The 19,149-nt window shown below is 38.4% G+C and overlaps 1 protein-coding gene across 1 annotated transcript in view; it reads left to right on the forward strand.

The window, feature by feature from the left end:
- The window catches only part of mgat4a (alpha-1,3-mannosyl-glycoprotein 4-beta-N-acetylglucosaminyltransferase A), a 34,926-nt gene that overhangs the window by 10,991 nt on the left and 4,786 nt on the right, over positions 1–19,149 (forward strand). The window contains exons 2-14 of the mRNA XM_015005466.2: positions 5,781–5,948; positions 6,601–6,741; positions 11,142–11,275; positions 11,387–11,433; positions 11,556–11,669; positions 14,122–14,197; positions 15,443–15,557; positions 16,381–16,511; positions 16,612–16,719; positions 16,818–16,892; positions 16,997–17,115; positions 18,368–18,446; positions 18,769–18,829. Coding sequence (XP_014860952.1) covers positions 5,781–5,948; positions 6,601–6,741; positions 11,142–11,275; positions 11,387–11,433; positions 11,556–11,669; positions 14,122–14,197; positions 15,443–15,557; positions 16,381–16,511; positions 16,612–16,719; positions 16,818–16,892; positions 16,997–17,115; positions 18,368–18,446; positions 18,769–18,829 — 1,368 coding nt within the window. The remainder of the gene's footprint in view (positions 1–5,780; positions 5,949–6,600; positions 6,742–11,141; positions 11,276–11,386; positions 11,434–11,555; positions 11,670–14,121; positions 14,198–15,442; positions 15,558–16,380; positions 16,512–16,611; positions 16,720–16,817; positions 16,893–16,996; positions 17,116–18,367; positions 18,447–18,768; positions 18,830–19,149) is intronic.

Genomic DNA, 19,149 nt, shown 5'->3' on the forward strand with positions numbered 1-19,149 from the left:
AGGAAAAGATTAGCATGAAGACGATGTTTTTTTTATTCCGACGTGGTTTTAAGTATTTAGTTTGTGAACCTTTTTCTACAGACATGAATGTCTTGCACTTTTTAAGATTTCACAACCTGGCAAAGTTCTCTTTTGTACATATAAGCTCATCTCTAAAGCCACAAAGTCCCTATATGCACGATGCATGTAAAGTTGCTGTTCTCCAGTTGAAATGAGATTAAGGACTGGACACTCTGTCAAATGATTGGTTTTCTTGCACAGTCGGAACAAATTGCTGTCATACATTTATGATAAATGAGCTGCTATATGCTATCAAAACAGTTTCTAGTGACTACGTTGCTGCTTTAGTTTGTCAAATATATTTTGCAATGTGTTGCAAAAGGAAAATGTGGCGGAAATATAAACGAGGCCATTTTTTTCCTCTAAAGCGTGTTATGCATGAAGTGATTATGCTGTTTTTAAGAATAACGAGCAAAACGTAACTTTTGCTTAATGCCTTTCTGTTGCGTAACCAGAGATATAACAGTGATATCTTTAGACTTCAGCAGATAAAAACCAACATCCAGTACTACGGTAGATATTTCTGTGTGTGTAATTGGGTTAAATTACCCCGCAAGCACACTTTCTGCTTCACAGTTTATGTTGAATCATCTGCATCACTGGTAAGATTTAGCTGAGCCTGTGTTTTAAGACGCTTTACAAATCAGCTCACAAATCATCCGTTTTTCAGTATCGCTTTTATTTTAGCACACAGTCTTCACCCACTCGTCCTTTATGCATTAATTTAATATTTGCCGCGATGCTGCTTAGGATTGATAGGTGATCAGTTTGTGTGTTGAAAAAAGTGAAAATGTGCTGGAAGTGTGAAACTTGGCTCCATCACTGACATCTGCATATTCTGTGCTGCATGTCTTCCACTTGTGTACACATGTGACACAAATCCCACCTCAGCAGTCATGAACTGTCTGTCAGCACCTTGCCTCAGCAAGGCAGAATTAAGTGAAGGGCAGATTAGGGGTGCAGGCTTTGGATGATCAGATAAATGGCCTGATACAGTCTTTGTCAGTTATATATATATATATATATATATATATATATATATATATATATATATATATAATCACAAAATAGCTATTTTGCTTTAGCTTTGAAATTGAGAAAGTTGTGGCTTAATGTTGTACGTAGGGAAGCTAAGATTGTCTCTTTTGTCTTACTGAAAACAAGTTGTACCAAAAACAGCTATGTTCTTACTTGAAACATACTTATTTGTCTCAAAACTCTTTCACCTAAATATTAGTAATAATAATGATACTGCACTTAGCAATTCAGAGAATTAACTTAATTTAAAAAATCTGCTGTATTCAGACAGCACATCACCAGTCTTACTCAACAAATACAGCTGCAATCTTCAATAAACTAATTTCTAACTCACTTTGATGATTTAGATATTTGCTGAAGCTCAAGGTTAACGTTAGCATATTTGCTCTCTGTTTTGATTTGACTTAAAAACGCTAAAAGCAGAGTTATTCAATGGGGCTCTCCAGTCATTTATGAACACAAAACTTACAGAAAAGTAGTTCTCCTGACTCGGACGTACTGGGAGCTGCAGCAGCCAACACTGCCTTTCTTTCACTACGAAGATTACTTCTGAGAAAACTCTTGCTTATCTCAACAAAGTGGAATGCAAATGTTGTCAGGAACTTGGACGCCGATCATTTAAGGTATTGTCTTGATCAGGTCTGAGACGTTCCTAACATTTCACATAATGGCTTTACTTTCTTTTCTTGCTGCGTCTAACAGTGGCGCGACGTTTACGAAGTATGAGCCTTAGATTAAGGAAGATAAAAGAGCTAAGCTTCCTGTTGTCTGTGACAACAAACTCATATTTCTGTCATTGCACAATACCTCAGGTGATGTTATTTTAAACCCTGGGCTTAGAAACACTATGCTTAAGATAAGAGCTGAATGGAGGTGGTGACTGAATTAACCAAGAAACCACATTAAGGCAAGATTATATGGGTTTGAGCAAACCTATTAAACGTCAAGGGGTAGCCTAAATTGACCTCACTGATTACAGCACAATCAACTTAGCCCAGTGGGCCCTTTTATATGACAACATATACAATAATTTGGCCTGACTTGTGAGTTTAAGCCCCTCATGCTGATTTTGTGCTTCATTAAGAACAGTTTCCCAGGCCACTAGAGAAACGCTCAAATAAAAAAAAAATCAATGCGGGAAACATCATGAAAATGCACGTACTATCCTCCATTAAATCCAGAGAGGCCTAATTAATGAGCCGGTGAGCAGTTTTAGTTACACAAGAATTTAATATTTTTTTGTTTTTGAGAGCAGCGCTTTCATCAAGTGTGGACGTGTGTGTGTGTGTGTGTGTGTGTGTGTGTGTGTGTCCAAGCCAGAGTATGTGACTTTGATTCAGCTCGTTCTAAAGGCTAGCTCCTGAGCGTCCATTTACATATCTGCCCCCTCATTCCTCCCACATGTCTCCAATAAAATATGCTGGCCAAAGGAATCGAAGCAAAAATACAGCAGGAAAGAGTTTTTTACAGTGTTGTCCTGTTACAACCACATCATTTTTAAAGATTTAATGTCGTAGTCAATATATTGTAGAGCTTTTTCTGACTGCAAGTGCAGCTGCAGGTCTTTGTGAAAAATCTCAATTGTATCTAGTGCTTAACTTTGACTAGACCATTCTAACACTTGAATAATATGCTATAAACTTAATTACTCCATTTTAGCTCTGGCTGTAGCTTTAGTAGTGCTGCAACTGACAATTAATCTAACAGTTGATTATTCTGTCATTTATTTTGACAATCGATTAATCAGATTAAAAAAAAGGGACTTTCTTCAGATTTTTCATTTAACCACACTAGCCTTTTTTTGTACATAATATTATAAATGCATAAAAATGTAAATAACCTATTCCTTTTTAAATAAGAGAACATTTATTGCCTTTAGTGTACACTTGATCTTTTTTTTTTTTTTTTGATTAACCGATTAATAATTGGATAGCAAAAGGAGCTTAGTGGATTTGTTTTTACTGAATTTGAACCAGGTGAAGCTAACACTATGCCACTTGCTGAGTTCTGGCTGAAGCGGCTTTGCAAACAAAGTTGTTTTCCTCTTAAAAACAAATGTATACTATTTTTGGTACAGTTTTGACTAAATTACTGCTCCGAGGGTGGGGATCTTTCAGCTTTTTTTGAGTTTGTATACTCCAGGAGATGATTAATCAGTTACTAAATTAGTTAACGAGTATTCCAGTTATTGATTTATCGTGATTAATTTGATTAATTGTTTCAGTGCTAATCTTTTGAGGCTATTCTTCTCCAACTGGAAGGTGAACTGCTCCCTCAATCTCTAGTCTTCAGCTGCCTCCAACAGGTCGTTTATTTCACCATAACTTTTTATGTAGCTTCAACATACACTATAACACGCTGCTTCCCCCCCGCTGTTGCCATGTAATACGTCTGTCCACAGCGAACTACTTCTTTAGCGTGTTTTTGTCTCTTTTGCTTGCTTTCTGACTTTTTTCTCACTGTGAGAGCGCAGGTGGAGCTTCATTTCAGCAGCATCCTACAATTAAAGGGTTGGGAGTGAAGATGAAAGTCTTGTATGTAGTTTGAAGTTGCCCTTTCCTTGAAGTCTGGGCCAAATCACAACATCTGTGTGAGTCTTAGAGACCAACATTCAGGGGTGAATAACAAGCGTCTGTGCAAAAAATAAAAAAAACAAACTAAAAAAACGAAGAAAACCAATATTGTGACCACAGCGGGTGGACAATGGCTTATTTAAGAGAGTGATGATGAGGGAAAGATGAAGGGATCCAGGGCTTTGTTATTGTGACCGTACTGTTAAAGGCCACTCTAAAGCTGAAAGAAGGAAGATCAGAGACTACCCAAGCCCATATCACACCTTCTCAGCATGCACTGACAACCACAAGTCGGAGAGGATATTGCCCATCTGTATTTTCAGGTCAAGTTTATACTTCTAGTGCTGCTGGCTCCATAACTTTCATTGTTTTCAATCCTCTAAAGTTTCAGCAGCCTGCCATCTGGCCTTACGCTGGTCCTTTCTCAGCTATGCTCGCAAACACTGTGTAGGTGCATGGAGTCACTGTTCCTGCAGTTTGAGGAATAGCATTTTTCAATGCAGTGGCTCCTAACAATACAGACTTCTACTGAAACCCCTCAAAACATGGAAAAAAAAAATGATGCAGCACTTATGGAATGCTGAGTTTATCGCAGATTGGCAGAAAAATTAGTCAAAAAGTATGTTGCGGTAGACCCCAACTTTGCTGCTCTTATAAACTTGCACACAACTATTCCTAGTTTTACACCCGTCTATTTTTTATTTTAATTTTTTTAAAACATTGACGGTGTTTTTAAAGTCTCACTCCCCATTTTTGTGTTAATAAGTTACACATTTTATATACCAGTCTGTGGATGCAAAAACAAAAAAAAAAGTTGTGCCACTCGTGCTCTGAATGAGGTTTTTGCTGCTTATTTCCATATCCAGTCAATAGGCATGGCTGCCCCACCCCCTGCCATCCATACACTCAAAGAAAATCTTGTAGAAAGTCCTGTTTTGTGTTTCTTATTATAACACTTTCCATGCAGCCAATGAAAAGTTGTTCTTTGCTAACGCAACCACCACAGATTGAGACAAACATGAAAAGCGTAGCCTGTAAATTGGTCAAACCCGGACTAAAGTATTCTACAATGATTATGGTTGCATTAAAAACGCAGCAATCTTTAGGAAATATGGGAGATCTTTTGATCTTAATGCTGCATAACAAGTAGTTTTGTGCGAAGTGGGCTTTGAGCCGTGTGTTTGGAAAAAGAAGGAGGAGTAGTTCATGCTGGACGCCGTTCATGCTACCACCGTGAGCGTATGCCCATTGTTTGCTGTTATACATGTACCTTGTGCAGAGTGACTGTCCAGATGGTCAGTGATATTCCTAAACAGGATTTTTTTTTTGTTAGCATGTGCAGCTTCTAAATTACCAATGAAAGACGTGTGATTGGAGGAACGAGTCCTGTTAATGTCCTCTGCGTGAGATTGCATTGTTTTTATGAGGTGAAACAATGGCCTTACAGACTGCAATGCCACACTGTTTATAACAGATATTCATTTGTTGCAACAGCTATGAGAAGACTGAAATGACGGCATCCTTTTTGTGTGTCAGTTTTTGGAGCTTTGTGAAACATTTATTTCTTGACTTTTTATGAAATTCGGCTCGATGCAAGATGAAACACGACTAAGGTTTACCTTTTCGTCTTCAGAAATCCAGATCTCATTGTTCCATCTGTAATACTCTTGCACTCCTCTGCTCCTTCTGCTGTTCCCTTTCTCCAGTGCTCATAAAAAGCATTCACCCATAATTCAACCAAAATCCAATTCAGCTTCTGTTTTTTATACCCTGTTTGTTCTAAAAATAAGATCTGTGCTCCTCCTCAAACCGAGTCTTAGATCTGGTTCTGTTCTCCCTAAACTTCAACCGCTGTTGCATGAAATGCAGAGAAAAAACACCCAGTTTACACGGAGTTTGTCAAAACATAGACATAAATGCACTTAGGGTTGCAGGGCCAAACGTCCAATAAATAAATCAGGATTTGGAGCGGTTAGATACACCAACACTGCTAAAAAAACATGGTTTTAGTCTTTAAGCCATGTTTTTCTCCTTTTCTTTTTTTCTCTATGCAAGTTGTCACCTTTAAATGCGTGAAGTTTAATCCACGCTATTTATTTGTCTTTACAGAGAAGCTGATCGCCTACCAACGGGAGTTCCACGCTTTGAAAGAACGGCTTCGTGTTGCAGAACACAGGACTCTGCAGCGTTCGTCTGAGCTCAACCACATTCTGGAGCAGTTCAGACGGGCCATCGCCGAAACCAACGGCAGCAAAGATGCGCTCATCAGCTTCTCAGGTAACCGAGGCCTGCGCCTTGACGGGCATTGTCCTCAACATTGTTTGACTCCAGTCCAGCATTCCTTCTTGTGCTGCTATCTTTATGGAGCTAATTATTATTTCATCACAATGGTGTGAATAAACATCGATTAAGTCAAATAAAATACGTAAAACCCACTGAAAGCAACTAATTGTCAGACTGGCAGCAGTGAAACACCCCTTATATCTAATAAGTGAGAGATGGATCACCTTGTTGAGCAGGATCCTTGTTATGGTGACGCACTAGCTAATTTGAAAATCTTATTCATTAAAATCATAAAGCTTTGATAGAAAGTCTTTTTTGTAATATGACACATTAACAAGTTTTGTTTTGCAGTTTACTTAAGTTTAATATTATTTAATTAGCTCTAATGGGGTCAATTAAAAGCATTCTTTTTTTAAGTCATATATTAAATATGACCAGATTTTACAGCTGACAGCTGAGAACTACGTCACCAGCATTTTGCTTTCATCCAGCTTTCTGCTCTTTTATCAGCCAGTGATGACTTATGTGATGTTTGGTTTTAATGTGATCTCTGTCTAAACAATTTGGCCGTGTGCTCATAAATCCTCTCCAGTTAGAGCTCTTAAAATAGCTCACCGTCAGCTGCTTTGTTCGGCCCTGTTTTCAGACGAGACACAGAAACTACTGAAGGAGCTCACAAACAAGAAAGCTCTCCAGGTGCCAAACATCTACCACCACCTGCCTCACCTCCTCAACAATGAGGGCAGCTTGCAGCCGGCAGTCCAAGTGGGTCTTGGACGCACAGGAGGTAAGAAGTGGATTTATACATTTTGCTTACTCGGCATGAAGTTAACTTTGCCAACTTTTAATGGTGCTTCCCCTCCACACCCCCTTCTGTACAGAGAATGATTAACAAACACAGTAAAACCCGCCGACATCTTTATCACACCAGGGAGATCCTCAGGTCTCAACATGTTCTCAGGTTGTTACTTGTTCACAACAAGTGTCCTCGGAGGATTTAGCTTTCTAGACGGATATTTACGTAAAACATAACAACTTGTAATTAAAATTATAATTGTTTTCCTCTTATGTTCTTCCCAAAGAGCGTTGCAGCAAAACTTTTTACACTGATAACATAAACCGAATACAAGAACCTCTTAAAATTTATGATGCAGTGAACCCTCCTGTGGAGTATTTTTTTTTTCTCTCTCTCTCTCTTGCCTGCATCAGTGTTTTTTATGAGCCAGCAGTTCTGCACAATGTGTTTTTCTCCTGGTTGTTGGGATACTTTCAGTCTGTTTTCCATCTATTTTGCTGCTGATTTAGCTTTTATCCTGTAAGCTGCATCATACTCCATATGACCTCTTCTGCATTTAATTCCTATTAAGAAGTGTCCTTATCTTGCTTTTCGTGCTTTATGTGTGCACTAGATTTAAGGCTGAAGTAAGCTTAAGGTTTACATCATCCTAATGGCCCTGTCCCATTTTAATCGTTAAAATTGAGAAAATAAAATGGACTCTAAACGGGCAGCAAAACGTCAAGTCAACTGTAACTATTAATGAAAACAAGATGAAGTCTCTATATTGTTGGCATTTTTTTCTGCCGTATGTAAAATGTGGCCTTTTTAGGCTTTTTTTTTTTTTTTTCCCTTTTACTTCCTGTCCTTAGATCAGGGAACTGAGATGTCACTAAGCTCAGCCTGACAAGATTTCTAGGAAGTAGCTGTTTTTCTGGTCTGACCAGGTGTACAAATACTTCTCGTCAGCAGTGTTTTAAGAGACTATTGCTATCCTCAGAAGTGAAAGAGAATGCCCACTCACTGCAGCCCTTTGCATACGTGCCAACAGCTTTCGTCTCTGAATTATGCTCAGTTGGGTTTATTGCAATGCACGAAGCGGAGCTGCAGCTCCTGGATTAGGTTATGGTGGGGTCACAACTGCTGCCTGCAGATTTTCCCCATCAAGTCTAATTGATTAAAATTTGAAGTTTTACATATAATAATATAGTCTTAGTTCTGTTTTTATGTCATTGTTCCTTTAATGTAGTTACTCTCTGCAAACCACGACATTCGACTGGTTACACTAATCTTCAAGGAATTTTTTTTAATGATGTGTGGCATGTTCTCTTTTTCTTTATATACATCTTCTCACTGTACCAGTAAAGCTGGATACATGACATTGTTAGTTGCCACTGGCAACCCTTCCATCAAGATACCTGCATTGCATCTTAGAGCTTAGAAATCTATCTTATCTTGGATTTCTTGTTTTATTGCCGGTCTGTGAATGTTTGGCATTGGGTTATTTATAGCTGCACGATTCAGGATGCTAGCCAACTCCAAATTTAACAATGCTGATGAAATAACAGTGGGCGCAGGGACTTCTGAGACAGATCTAGGTGGGCATTCATGTGCCTGTCCAGATATTCGTGGTCTCAGATGTTTCTCTCTATTTAAAAATGTGACAGGAAACAGGAAGACGTCACCCCACAGCCTACAGTGTCTGCTCAGCGTGGAGACACTCAGATTGGACGAGAGTCGGAGTTTCCAGTCCCATCGCATGATTATTGTCATTCACTGGCGTCTCACTTACTAGTTCTGACAACTATGACTGTGATGGTGTGGACTCCAGATTTTTATCTCTCCTTTGGTGGGCAACTTCTTCGATCACAAGATCTGTATGTCACAGATTCTGACTTCTGATTTTAGAAGGAAAACTCTACAGCAGTGCCGTCTGCTGAGAAACCGCATATTTGCATCTTTTGTGGTTTTGTTTTCTCATTTACATCTGAGATTTTCTGAGGTAAAACTTGTTTGGTTTGATGTTTGAGTTTCAGGATTTCAGGGACTGTGCCACCTCACTTCATTGCGCTGTAAATGGACAAAAGCTCCACAGAACTCGACAGTGTTTTACAAGCTTATCTAAAAACATATGGGTTTGTTTATGGTGTCCCTCAAACCCTTTCACCTGACTCTTCCACAACACCAATACAAACCCTTCCTTGAGGCACTTTAGTTGTTAACAGATGAAACTAAGGATATGATGATGCATATTTTAACAATGCCATCACTATTGTGAAACCAGTTAGTCACAGCAATGCCTGTGGTTACAGTAAAGTAGCTCTTCCACCACACCCCTCCTCACACCTGCTTATCAGCTGAGCAAACCGACTTCCCTACTCAAGATCGTTAGAGTTCATTTTAATCCCTGTCATAATAGATTATTAAAAAGAAAAATCATTGACCAAACGGGAAGATGACGTCACGATTTGAAAGACACGAATTCTGTTGCTTTTTTTTTTTTAATTTAAGATCTCTAGTATGTATTGTAAATCTAAAGCTGCATGGCAATGAGGTTTACTTAAGACAGTAAAAAAGTTGTTTTTATTAGTAGCATTTTCCTTAAATAAATGCAAATCATTTCTGTTCCATCACCTAATGTAAAATGTTGATAAAGTTTTAAAAATGAATGATATGCTACTACATGGAGGGTCTATGGACTTCAAAGTTTACTAAAATACTTTTAACCGTTTATTGAGATGATTATATAAAAAGTAAGTGAAGATGAAAGTAAAATGTGTTGTTTTTAGGCTATAAAGCCATTACTCTATGTAGTCAGTCTTGCAAACACAAATATTGCTTTCATACCAATAAATCGTCAATTTCCAGTCGAGTTACATTTAGCAGTGCAGTTGAGCTGCTGAATATTGTACAACAATTGTCACAATTTATGTTTTTAAAATGTAAATGTGGCATTCCTGAACATTTGACGGGTTCGATCCTTATTTTACCTGCTGTGCATGGTTTTACACTTGTATCTTTCTTTTGTTTGCTTGTTTTATTTTTCGTTCACGCTTCTTGTCTCTTTTTATTTCACACTACATAAATTGTATCCATAGTGTCTGAACTAAAAACAACACGTTCACACTCATTTTCAATAAATGATTGAACAACATTTTTGCAAATCACTGGAAACTGTACCAACCACTTGTTTTCAGAAAAAACATGTAGCAAGTTGTGTATATATATATATATATATAATTTTTTTTTCCTCCTGCCTTCTGGTGGAGTGAAAATGACAGCCCAGCGGAGCGGAGCAGGCGAGCTGATCAAGGGACGAGGGGCGGTGCAGTCCTGGAGTCGGTCCTGCTGCACATGCATGCATTATCCCTCCTTCATTGTCTGCCATCCTCCCCGTCACTCTTGTCTTTTCTCCTTCCTCCCACATTCTCCTTTCATCCTCGACCTACTTTCTTGGTGGTGGGTGTCGCTATACAACATGGAGCTCAGTGTGAAAAACACAAAAGCAGAACTAGGACAGATTCTCCACGCTGCACAGATCACTCTGGAGAATTGCGCCCCTTCTCAATCCGCTGTGCTGCTCGCTCATGCTGCACCTCAAGTTTTGTTGCGTGCTTTTACTTGGGGGGGGCCCCATGTGTCCACCGAATCGGCGCAGTCAGCATGTTCCCGCTTTAACCGTCCTCCGCCTGCACTATCAAACACACACACACACTCTCACACATTCCATATTCATATCTGCAGATTGCTGCCCCAATAAAGTAAGTAATTTAGAGCTGTTATCAGCTCTTAACCCTGGACAACCTTACCTAAGCAAAACATTGACTTTTGTGTAAACCAGGCAAACTCTGGTGAAGCCTTTACCTGTATGATTACAGGGAAACCCTCAATACTATTTATTTTTGAGTATTTGAGTTGATGGATTGCTGTGAGGCAGCAGCTAACGGGCAAAGTTTTATTTATATATAGACTTGTTTTCAAAATTTATATAATAATTTGTATCATAGTATTTTTCAAATACAATATTGTCTTATTTTAAAATCTGAATATTGTCATAATGTAGTTCAGAGGATATGAATCTTCTGTTAATTACATCTCCCACCCGCGCCCATTGAACCATATCCATACTCTCTCTCTCTCTGTGGGAAAAACGATGCCAATAATCAAAAATATTCCTTTTTTATCTTGTGACATTGCATCTTACAAACTCCTTCTATTCGTCATCCTTCTCTGTGCCATCTGCCAGTCTTGGCACGAATTGCATTTTTTTTTTGTGGATCTAGATTGACTTAATCTGTTGTCGACTTTCTCGCTCTCTAAAGATTATTTGTTTTGGCCCACTCGGTTGCGATGAATCCACTACCCCTGTGGTCCTTTCCTGTTTCTCACCTCGTGCTGTATCTTTTCCTCAGTTACCATGGTGATGGGGATCCCCACAGTGAAGCGAAAGGTGAAGTCGTATCTGTCGGAGACGCTGCGTTCACTAATAGACAAGCTCTCACCAGAGGAAAAGCTTGACTGTGTCATCATTGTGTTTGTTGGGGAGGTGAGAACTTGAGTGGTAGAATAAAGCTTTGTCAGAGTCGAAGGAAAAAAAAGCAAACAAAAAAACCATACTGCGTGGGTGTAATGTTTCCTCCTGGTGTGATCTCTGCAGACGGACCTGGACTATGTTCACAGCGTGGTTGTTGGCCTCGAAAAAGAGTAAGTGCACTTTTTTTTTTCTTCTTTTTTTGCAGACAGCTTTTAAGCTCAGAATACTAACATTTGTACACAGCAACCCACGCTTCATGTCTCATCTGTGTCCAAACCGTTTCCGTCATTAGATTCTCTACAGAGCTCAACTCGGGTTTGTTGGAGGTCATATCCCCACCGGCCGCCTATTATCCTGACCTGAACAACCTCAAAGAGACTTTTGGAGACTCCAAAGAAAGAGTCAGGTAAAAACGCATTACACAAATAACAAGACCTCAGTAGATATGCTACGTTAAGCTTCATTACTGTACATAAGGCTTCTAAATTATTATGTAAACTATCAAAAAAATGTCTAAAGATTGAATTGTTCGACTTAAAAAAGAAAGCAAGGACAATCTAAAGAAAATATTTGGTAATTATGCTTACACTTTAAGTAAAGTCTGTTAAAATTAAAGCCACTGGGAACTGATTAATAGCATAGTCAAGAGTTTGATTTAATATTATTAATCAAACTTTTTGTTTAACAATGTGAATATGTTGAACAGTATACTAATCCACCAATAAATGTCTATTGCTAATTCTGTTCCACTGCTACCATAGAGAAAGTGGAACTTTTTCTGAATAAGTAAACCGATTTAAATGTTTAAACTTTAATCAAAATTAAACTAATCTCCCAGGAGTTTAAAGAAAGGGCCACCTAATTCTCCACGTCAGTATGAAGTGTAGACTTTGAGAGAGGAAGAAATAAAGGGGAAGGAGCGATTTAAAGTTTCCAAATCACCTTAATATGTGATTTTGAGGCATCAGACATCCATCTTGGCAGAAGACGTTAAGTCCCTTTTGTTGGCCCAGATCTTCTCTGTTCAGCTCAGAGTTTTTGCACAAAAGTATTTCAGGTGCTTATCCAGGGTTTACGCTAGAGACAGTTTTTAACTGGATCTGTAAAAGAACTAATTTGCTTTTCTTCCACCCAAGAGCCAAATTGGAGCCTCTTCTTTATAAAAGTTTCATTCGGTTAATGCTTGATCCTTCCACTGGGTTTTTGTGAAGGATTACAGTGCATAGTAAATGTTTATCTACACATATTATAGTACTTATCCCAGTATCTCTGCAAGTAGACACCATAATATCCCCAACTTAGCTTATAGTAACTTTTTTTAATCATTGCTTGAGAATGTTTCACAATTAGCTGATTTCTCATCACAACTTTTATTAGTACAATCTGCTGATATTAAAAAGCCGACATTGTTAATAGTTTGAATCAGAAATGGAGTTCATATTTTTGTTGTTTATAATCAGCTGTGAGTGTAGGTTTATATTGCACTTTGACCTGCTTAAACTCTGTGGAGTCGGTGGAGTCATCAAGTTGACCTGATCAGCCAATCAGGAGATTTTGGTAATTTTTGTTAGTCAGCCAATAAGAAAAAGTAATACTCTTATTAAATTGCTACCACGCTCTTTAAACTCAAGGGAAATATGTGAAAAAGCTATTTTTCTATATAAAACGATCTAAAGACCACAGATGGTTTTCCGTTTACCCATGTATCTTTTAAGTGAGTAAAAAGACTGAACTTACCACTTAAAATAATATTTAGATTTAACTAATCATGGATTATATTGAAAGCTCTCCGGATTTTGAGTTGAGCAAAGTAGGATGCACATTAGAGCTTTGATGTAGTAATGAGACAAACCGTTTAAAAAAACAAAATAAAAATAAAAACCGATAGACTTGAAGATTTATTTTGAAGACAGCTGTTAAATGTATACAAGAGGACAGATCTCTGGTGTTTGTTTTTGTGTGTATGGCACATATCGATGTTTCTTCTGCTTCTTAGTAATAAAACACGCTAAAATACTGAGTTAAATTTAGTTTAACCAACGCTCTGATGGAATGTAAAAGAGCTGTGGTGAGGATTGCAGAAAAAGTGGAGAGATGAGTCAGGGGAACAGGGAGGGGAGGGAGTATGTGATAGCTTTTAGGTGGCTTGATGGGGCGCTTAGTATTCCACAGGCATTTGTCAAAGTCAGATCAAGGTCATCAGCAGCAGCACTCTGTATCGCTGTCTCTAAGCAGGGCTCCATCTGATCCACCGCGCTTTATCTTCTCTTTGTAGTTGAATTGATTAGAAATCTGTTTACAGTGCAGTGCAGGCTTCTTCTATGTATTCACATAATAGCCTTTAGGAGCACCGCACTCTGTGTGGGTGTTTGAGGGCGCAGACGTTTCAGATTGCATCTGGTGATTGTCACATTTTCTGTGTTTGCATCTAAATTAGCTAAGAAAATACCGTGGACTTTCAAAGTTGGAATAAGTGACCGTCCCTGCTTACTGGTGTGTTATGAGAAGCCAGGCATCCGCATTTATATGTAACAGAGCTTGTGTAGTCAGAAATGCGTCTTTGACAGCTCCCACACAGAAACACCTGCAGTCCTCTGTGAGCAGTCTTATTCCCGACCGCTACATCATTTGGATCAAACAATTAGTGTGGCAGCTGGGGTTTATAAATTATTCAAGCAGAGTCTGCTCTCGCAACTTTGCGCGTATACCTGGAAAAACACTTTTGCTTTGTACATGTAAAGCAGTCTGTCTGACACGCACTTCACAAATGTAAGACTCCTTAACATGCAGGAGGACGGACTCGGCTATCATGGGTTGATTTTTATGTTTGTGTTTCAATGACTTCTGTTTTTATTTAGATGGCGAACGAAGCAGAATCTGGATTATTCCTTTCTCATGATGTATGCTGTGAGCAAAGGGGTTTATTATGTCCAGGTATGTACTGGAATTTTAATGCAGAAATTTCTTCAATGCTTCATTATGTGGAATGCAGAAGAGTCTCAATTTGGTATGTTTGCTGCAGCATGGAAATAAACAAAACATACTTAAAATGTATCATCTGAAAAGCTTTTTTGTCACTTCACACTGAAAGGTAAAAATATTACAATAAACCTTTGTGTGTAAATATTGCATATCAAGATAAGTGTACACTATTTATGACTCAACCATTTTACCAGCAACCCTGCTAAAGATGTGTGAAATGTATTTTTTTATTATTATTATTAATAATAATGAAACGCGACTGAAATAAAACGTGTAAATAGAATCTCAACACATTTGGTGGGGAAAGAATCACATGTAAATGAAAATTTATGTCAAAATACCCTCAGCTAAAATCAACAGTACTCTTGCTTTCAACACTTTTTACTGCCCCAAAAGGACACACCTACTTCTCTTTAATTCAGATGAAAAACACTTTTATGCCAAAGGGAATTTAAATGTTGTCTTAACTCGTATCGATGTTGTGGGGAGGATCTCGGCTAATGCTTGACTATCATGATGAAATGATGCATGAAATGATTTTGCTAAAATATTTTTTATGTTGGATTTCCCCCCCCCCAATGTGTAAATGTACATAAATTGAAGATTTTTTTTCTGAATATCTTTAGCATGAGATATTTGTGTTACTTACTACAAGTAAAAAAATATTTCTTTATAGGCTAACAAATCTTTAATAGAGGAGAAACTGTTGTAATGTGTAACCTAATGAAACCAAACAAGAAAGCTGTTTTTTATTTCAGAAAATTAAAAAAGGCAGTCATTTCCTTTCCCTCAGCACTTAACCAGTGCTTTTTAAGATGGCAGTGATTTTCTCACCATAAATCTCTTGGGCTTCTCCAACTCTTGTCTGATGTAATCTAGGCACGCTGTTTATGATCATGATGACGTTAGAAGAAATGTTGACAGAATTTTTTCTGTGTTAAAACTTCCTTTCTCTCTCGTCCATTAAATGTCGTTTCTATCTGCGCTCATGTGGAAAGAGAAGAGGTATTGTCATGAGAAAATATTTTCAGCTGTCTTAGTGTAACCTGCTAGCTTAGTGTAGTTGTTTCCTAGCTCAGCTCAGACAATGTTGATCAAATAGGAGAGCTCCCATCCCCATTAAGGATAACCTCACATTAATCTCACACAGTGCGTTTCTTTTCTGCTATTTTTATCATTCTGTGTTGCTTCTTTTAGCTGGAGGATGACATTGTGGCCAAGCCAAACTATTTTGCCACTATGAGGAACTTCGCCTTGCAGCTGTCCTCCGAGGACTGGATGATCCTGGAGTTCTCCCAGCTTGGCTTCATTGGTATTACCTTCTGTCAATCAGCCTCAAACAATTACCAAACAAATGCAGTGTGCTATTTCAGCACTATTGTTACTATCTATTTTGTAAGTTATATGACAATATAATGGAATTTGCAGATATGGCTCATTGTGACGGCACGGCAAAATTACTAAAATTCAAAATGATAAATGCTGTCAATAAGATAAATTTAGTCAATAAAATTATTATTAATTCCTAGAATAAGATGCATATTTAAATGCAGGTAATGACTGTGGGTTGATCACAACACCAAGTCTGAAATGAGAACTTCACACTTCTGATCACAAGAAAACCAACTATTGCACACAGTAGCAACTATAATGGCTGCTGGTTTGTTGCATCTCAAGTCTTTTATTAAAAAAAATAAATAAAAGTAGCTCACATTGAATGTTTTTAACAATGAAAATATAATTTGTAAATCATTAGACCAGTATACTGTGTTAGACTGGAGATCTGTACAGGATGTACCCTGTATTTCACCCAATCAGTGTGAGCTGGGCACCAACATGAACTAAAATATCAAACCATCATTGCTGCATGGCTTTCATGCCTGACTGCTATTAATATTTTTCAATTTATAGCCTGGCACTTATTCATTTTTTATTACTTTCTAATCTGTTTTTATCTCTTCAATAATTTGTCAAAGATCCCAAACAAACTCTGATGATGTTGTATCACGTTGGAGGCTCGTTGGCCTCTATGATTCTTTCCTGGGTTTATCACATTTCAAGTAACTGGTAACTTATTACCAACCTTCTGTGGAGGAACAAGAAACATTTCTTAAGTCGTTTTCTCGTTCTTACAGGAAAAATGTTCCAGGCTCCAGATCTGAACCTCATTGTTGAGTTCATCTTTATGTTCTACAAAGAGAAGCCTATCGACTGGCTGCTGGACCATATTCTCTGGGTCAAAGTCTGTAACCCTGAGAAAGATGCGGTATGTCCTGTCAATACCGAACAAACAAGAGAGTCAACATTGCAGGGATTAATCTCATCATTTTTTTCTTTTTTTTTTTTTCTTTTTCTCTCTCCTCCAGAAACACTGTGAGCGGCAGAAATCCAGCCTCCGCGTGCGGTTTAGACCCTCGCTCTTCCAGCACGTTGGACTCCACTCTTCTCTTGCTGGAAAGATTCAGAAACTCACAGTGAGCTCTCGTGTCCTGACCGTTGTTGACGTTCAGAGTGAGGGGAATCCGTTTCCTGCATATAAAAACAGTGGTTTCCTTTCTGTCTGCGTATGTAGGATAAGGACTTCCTGAAGCCGCTGCTCCATAAGATGCATGTTAACCCCCCAGCAGAAGTCTCCACTTCCATGAAGGTAACACTCCACAGGTTTTGTAACATATGCTCCGTACTGTTGCCAGTTAAATCATGTTAAGATTCATTTTTTATGAGTAAATGAGTTTCTTTTGCGTCATGCAGGTTTATCAGGGCCACACTCTGGAGAAGACGTACCTTGGAGAAGATTTCTTCTGGGCTATCACACCTACTTCTGGAGACTACATCCTCTTTAAATTTGACAGACCAGTTAGCATAGAAAGGTAAGGAGCAAGCATACACCATATGTAGGGTGCTTACAGGCTAAACATTTTCACACAGGCACACGCAGAGAGCTTTTCACCTATTTTTCTTCTCTGTCCTTCAGTAAGTGTGGCTCAGCTTCGGTGAGGATGTATGCGTGTGTGTGTGTGTGTGCGCGCGTGTCTCTGGAGGTCAGGGTGAGCTAATGAGAGCGCTCTAAATTCAGCATTCTCAGGCTGCTGCTCTGCAGTGGTGAGGCAGATAGGAAGGAAGATGGAGAAATAGAAGCAGGTTAAAACCAGCCTGAGAGGATAGACAACCAAAAACCCTTTGTTCATGTTGAAATGAAGTAGAATAAGGCTGCAGTTGTGAAAACAACGCTACAAGTACAATGCTCATGCCTACATGTGCAACCGATCTCATCTACCTCTTCAAAGATCTGAAGATCACCGAAAGAACTTCCGCTTGTCGACGAAACAAGTTTGTATTGTTTCACTGGTTTTAAACACATTTTTTTAAATAAAATAAAATTGAAACATTGAGGGAGTATTGTATCTTAATAAATATCTTAATAAAATTGATATCGGCCAAAAATCTGAATTTTAAAGATTGGTGATCGGGCAGGCAACTACAATCAATTCACTCCTAAATATAACAACTAAAGCCATCCAAATAGTGAAAGGAAATTGTTTCAAATGTAATGGGATAAAAAGTTTATCTTTAAGGTTATAATCTTGCAACCTTGCAATTTTTCTCTGGTGTGGCTTGGATTTTTTTGAATACTTCAGCTGTCTAAACCAAAGAGGACGTTGCGTTAATAACGTTGAGAAATGTTTTGAACATGAAATCTAAAAACCACAAGCTTTCATGCCTTACGCAGCATATTTTGCCTTGCAGAAATATTCCTAATATACCAGGTTCATTTGACTTGAACCTTTTTACACGCTGTCACATTGCTGCATCAACCTTGTCTGTATTTTAGTCCATCAAAATTTCAAGTCTTCCGTTCAGTCACATTTGGATTTGGATCTTGAGTTAAGATTAAGGACTTTTTCATATTTTTATTTGGGATAGAAAAAAATATGAAAACAGTGTATAATTTTACCATCCTCTACTGCTTTGTGTTGGCTTACTTTTGCAAGGCACTGAATGCCTTAACCACATGATGTATCCAATTTCATGACATACAAATATTGGTTGGACTGTCTTCCTGTTGAAGACATGCTCATCCTCAGATGCAAATGTTAAAATAATGCATGATTTAATTGGCAGGTTCCTGTTTCGCAGCGGAAACCAGGAGCACCCGGGGGACAAGATTGAAAACACCACAGTGGAAATACTACCTTCATCGGTAGGGAAACACCACACACACACACTCGTGCGCGCGCACACACACACACACACACACGCGCACACAGTCCATAACTGAGAGATGTGCAAAAGTCTCTGATTAGATTACATCGAGTGGTGGCTCTTTTGGACGTAGCGTATTGATTTTTGACAGTAGTGAGGGTGATGACAAAATCACTGCTTCTGTCACTTCGGTCGGAATATGTAATTTACACATTTATTGTAAAACATTTAACTTGTGAGCATGCCAGGTGCTGTTTAAGTGGTATGTCAGTGACACTTGAATTTATCTTTACATTTTGTTTTCTGTCTTTCAATGTTAGGAAAGTGGACTGCAGACCAAAGAGAAGTACAAGCGAACTGAAGATCGCTTTTACAGGATTGGTAAGAGCTTTTAATGTTTCGGTTCCACAGAGCAGTAGCACAGTTATTGGTTCCTCAAGCCTTTCTGTTAAAGAGAAAGTGCCCAACTTAACAGAGCTGTTCCACATATTCACCTTTTCTCATTCTTAGCTTCATTTGACTTAAAGACACAATTCCAGATAAAACCCTGGTAGATTTTAACAAACTCTACATGTTTACTCTTATGATGGAAGAACAGAAAAGTTTTTCTTTTCCCTGTTATCATTCCCAACAGAAATGAGCCTCCTGGGCTATCATACTTAAAGCCAAGACGATCAAGAAGTCGTGGATTCATAATGAAA

Source organism: Poecilia mexicana, unplaced genomic scaffold (assembly GCF_051168715.1).
Source record: "Poecilia mexicana isolate PSO_F unplaced genomic scaffold, ASM5116871v1 scaffold_2, whole genome shotgun sequence".
NCBI classification, from domain to species: Eukaryota; Metazoa; Chordata; class Actinopteri; order Cyprinodontiformes; family Poeciliidae; genus Poecilia; species Poecilia mexicana.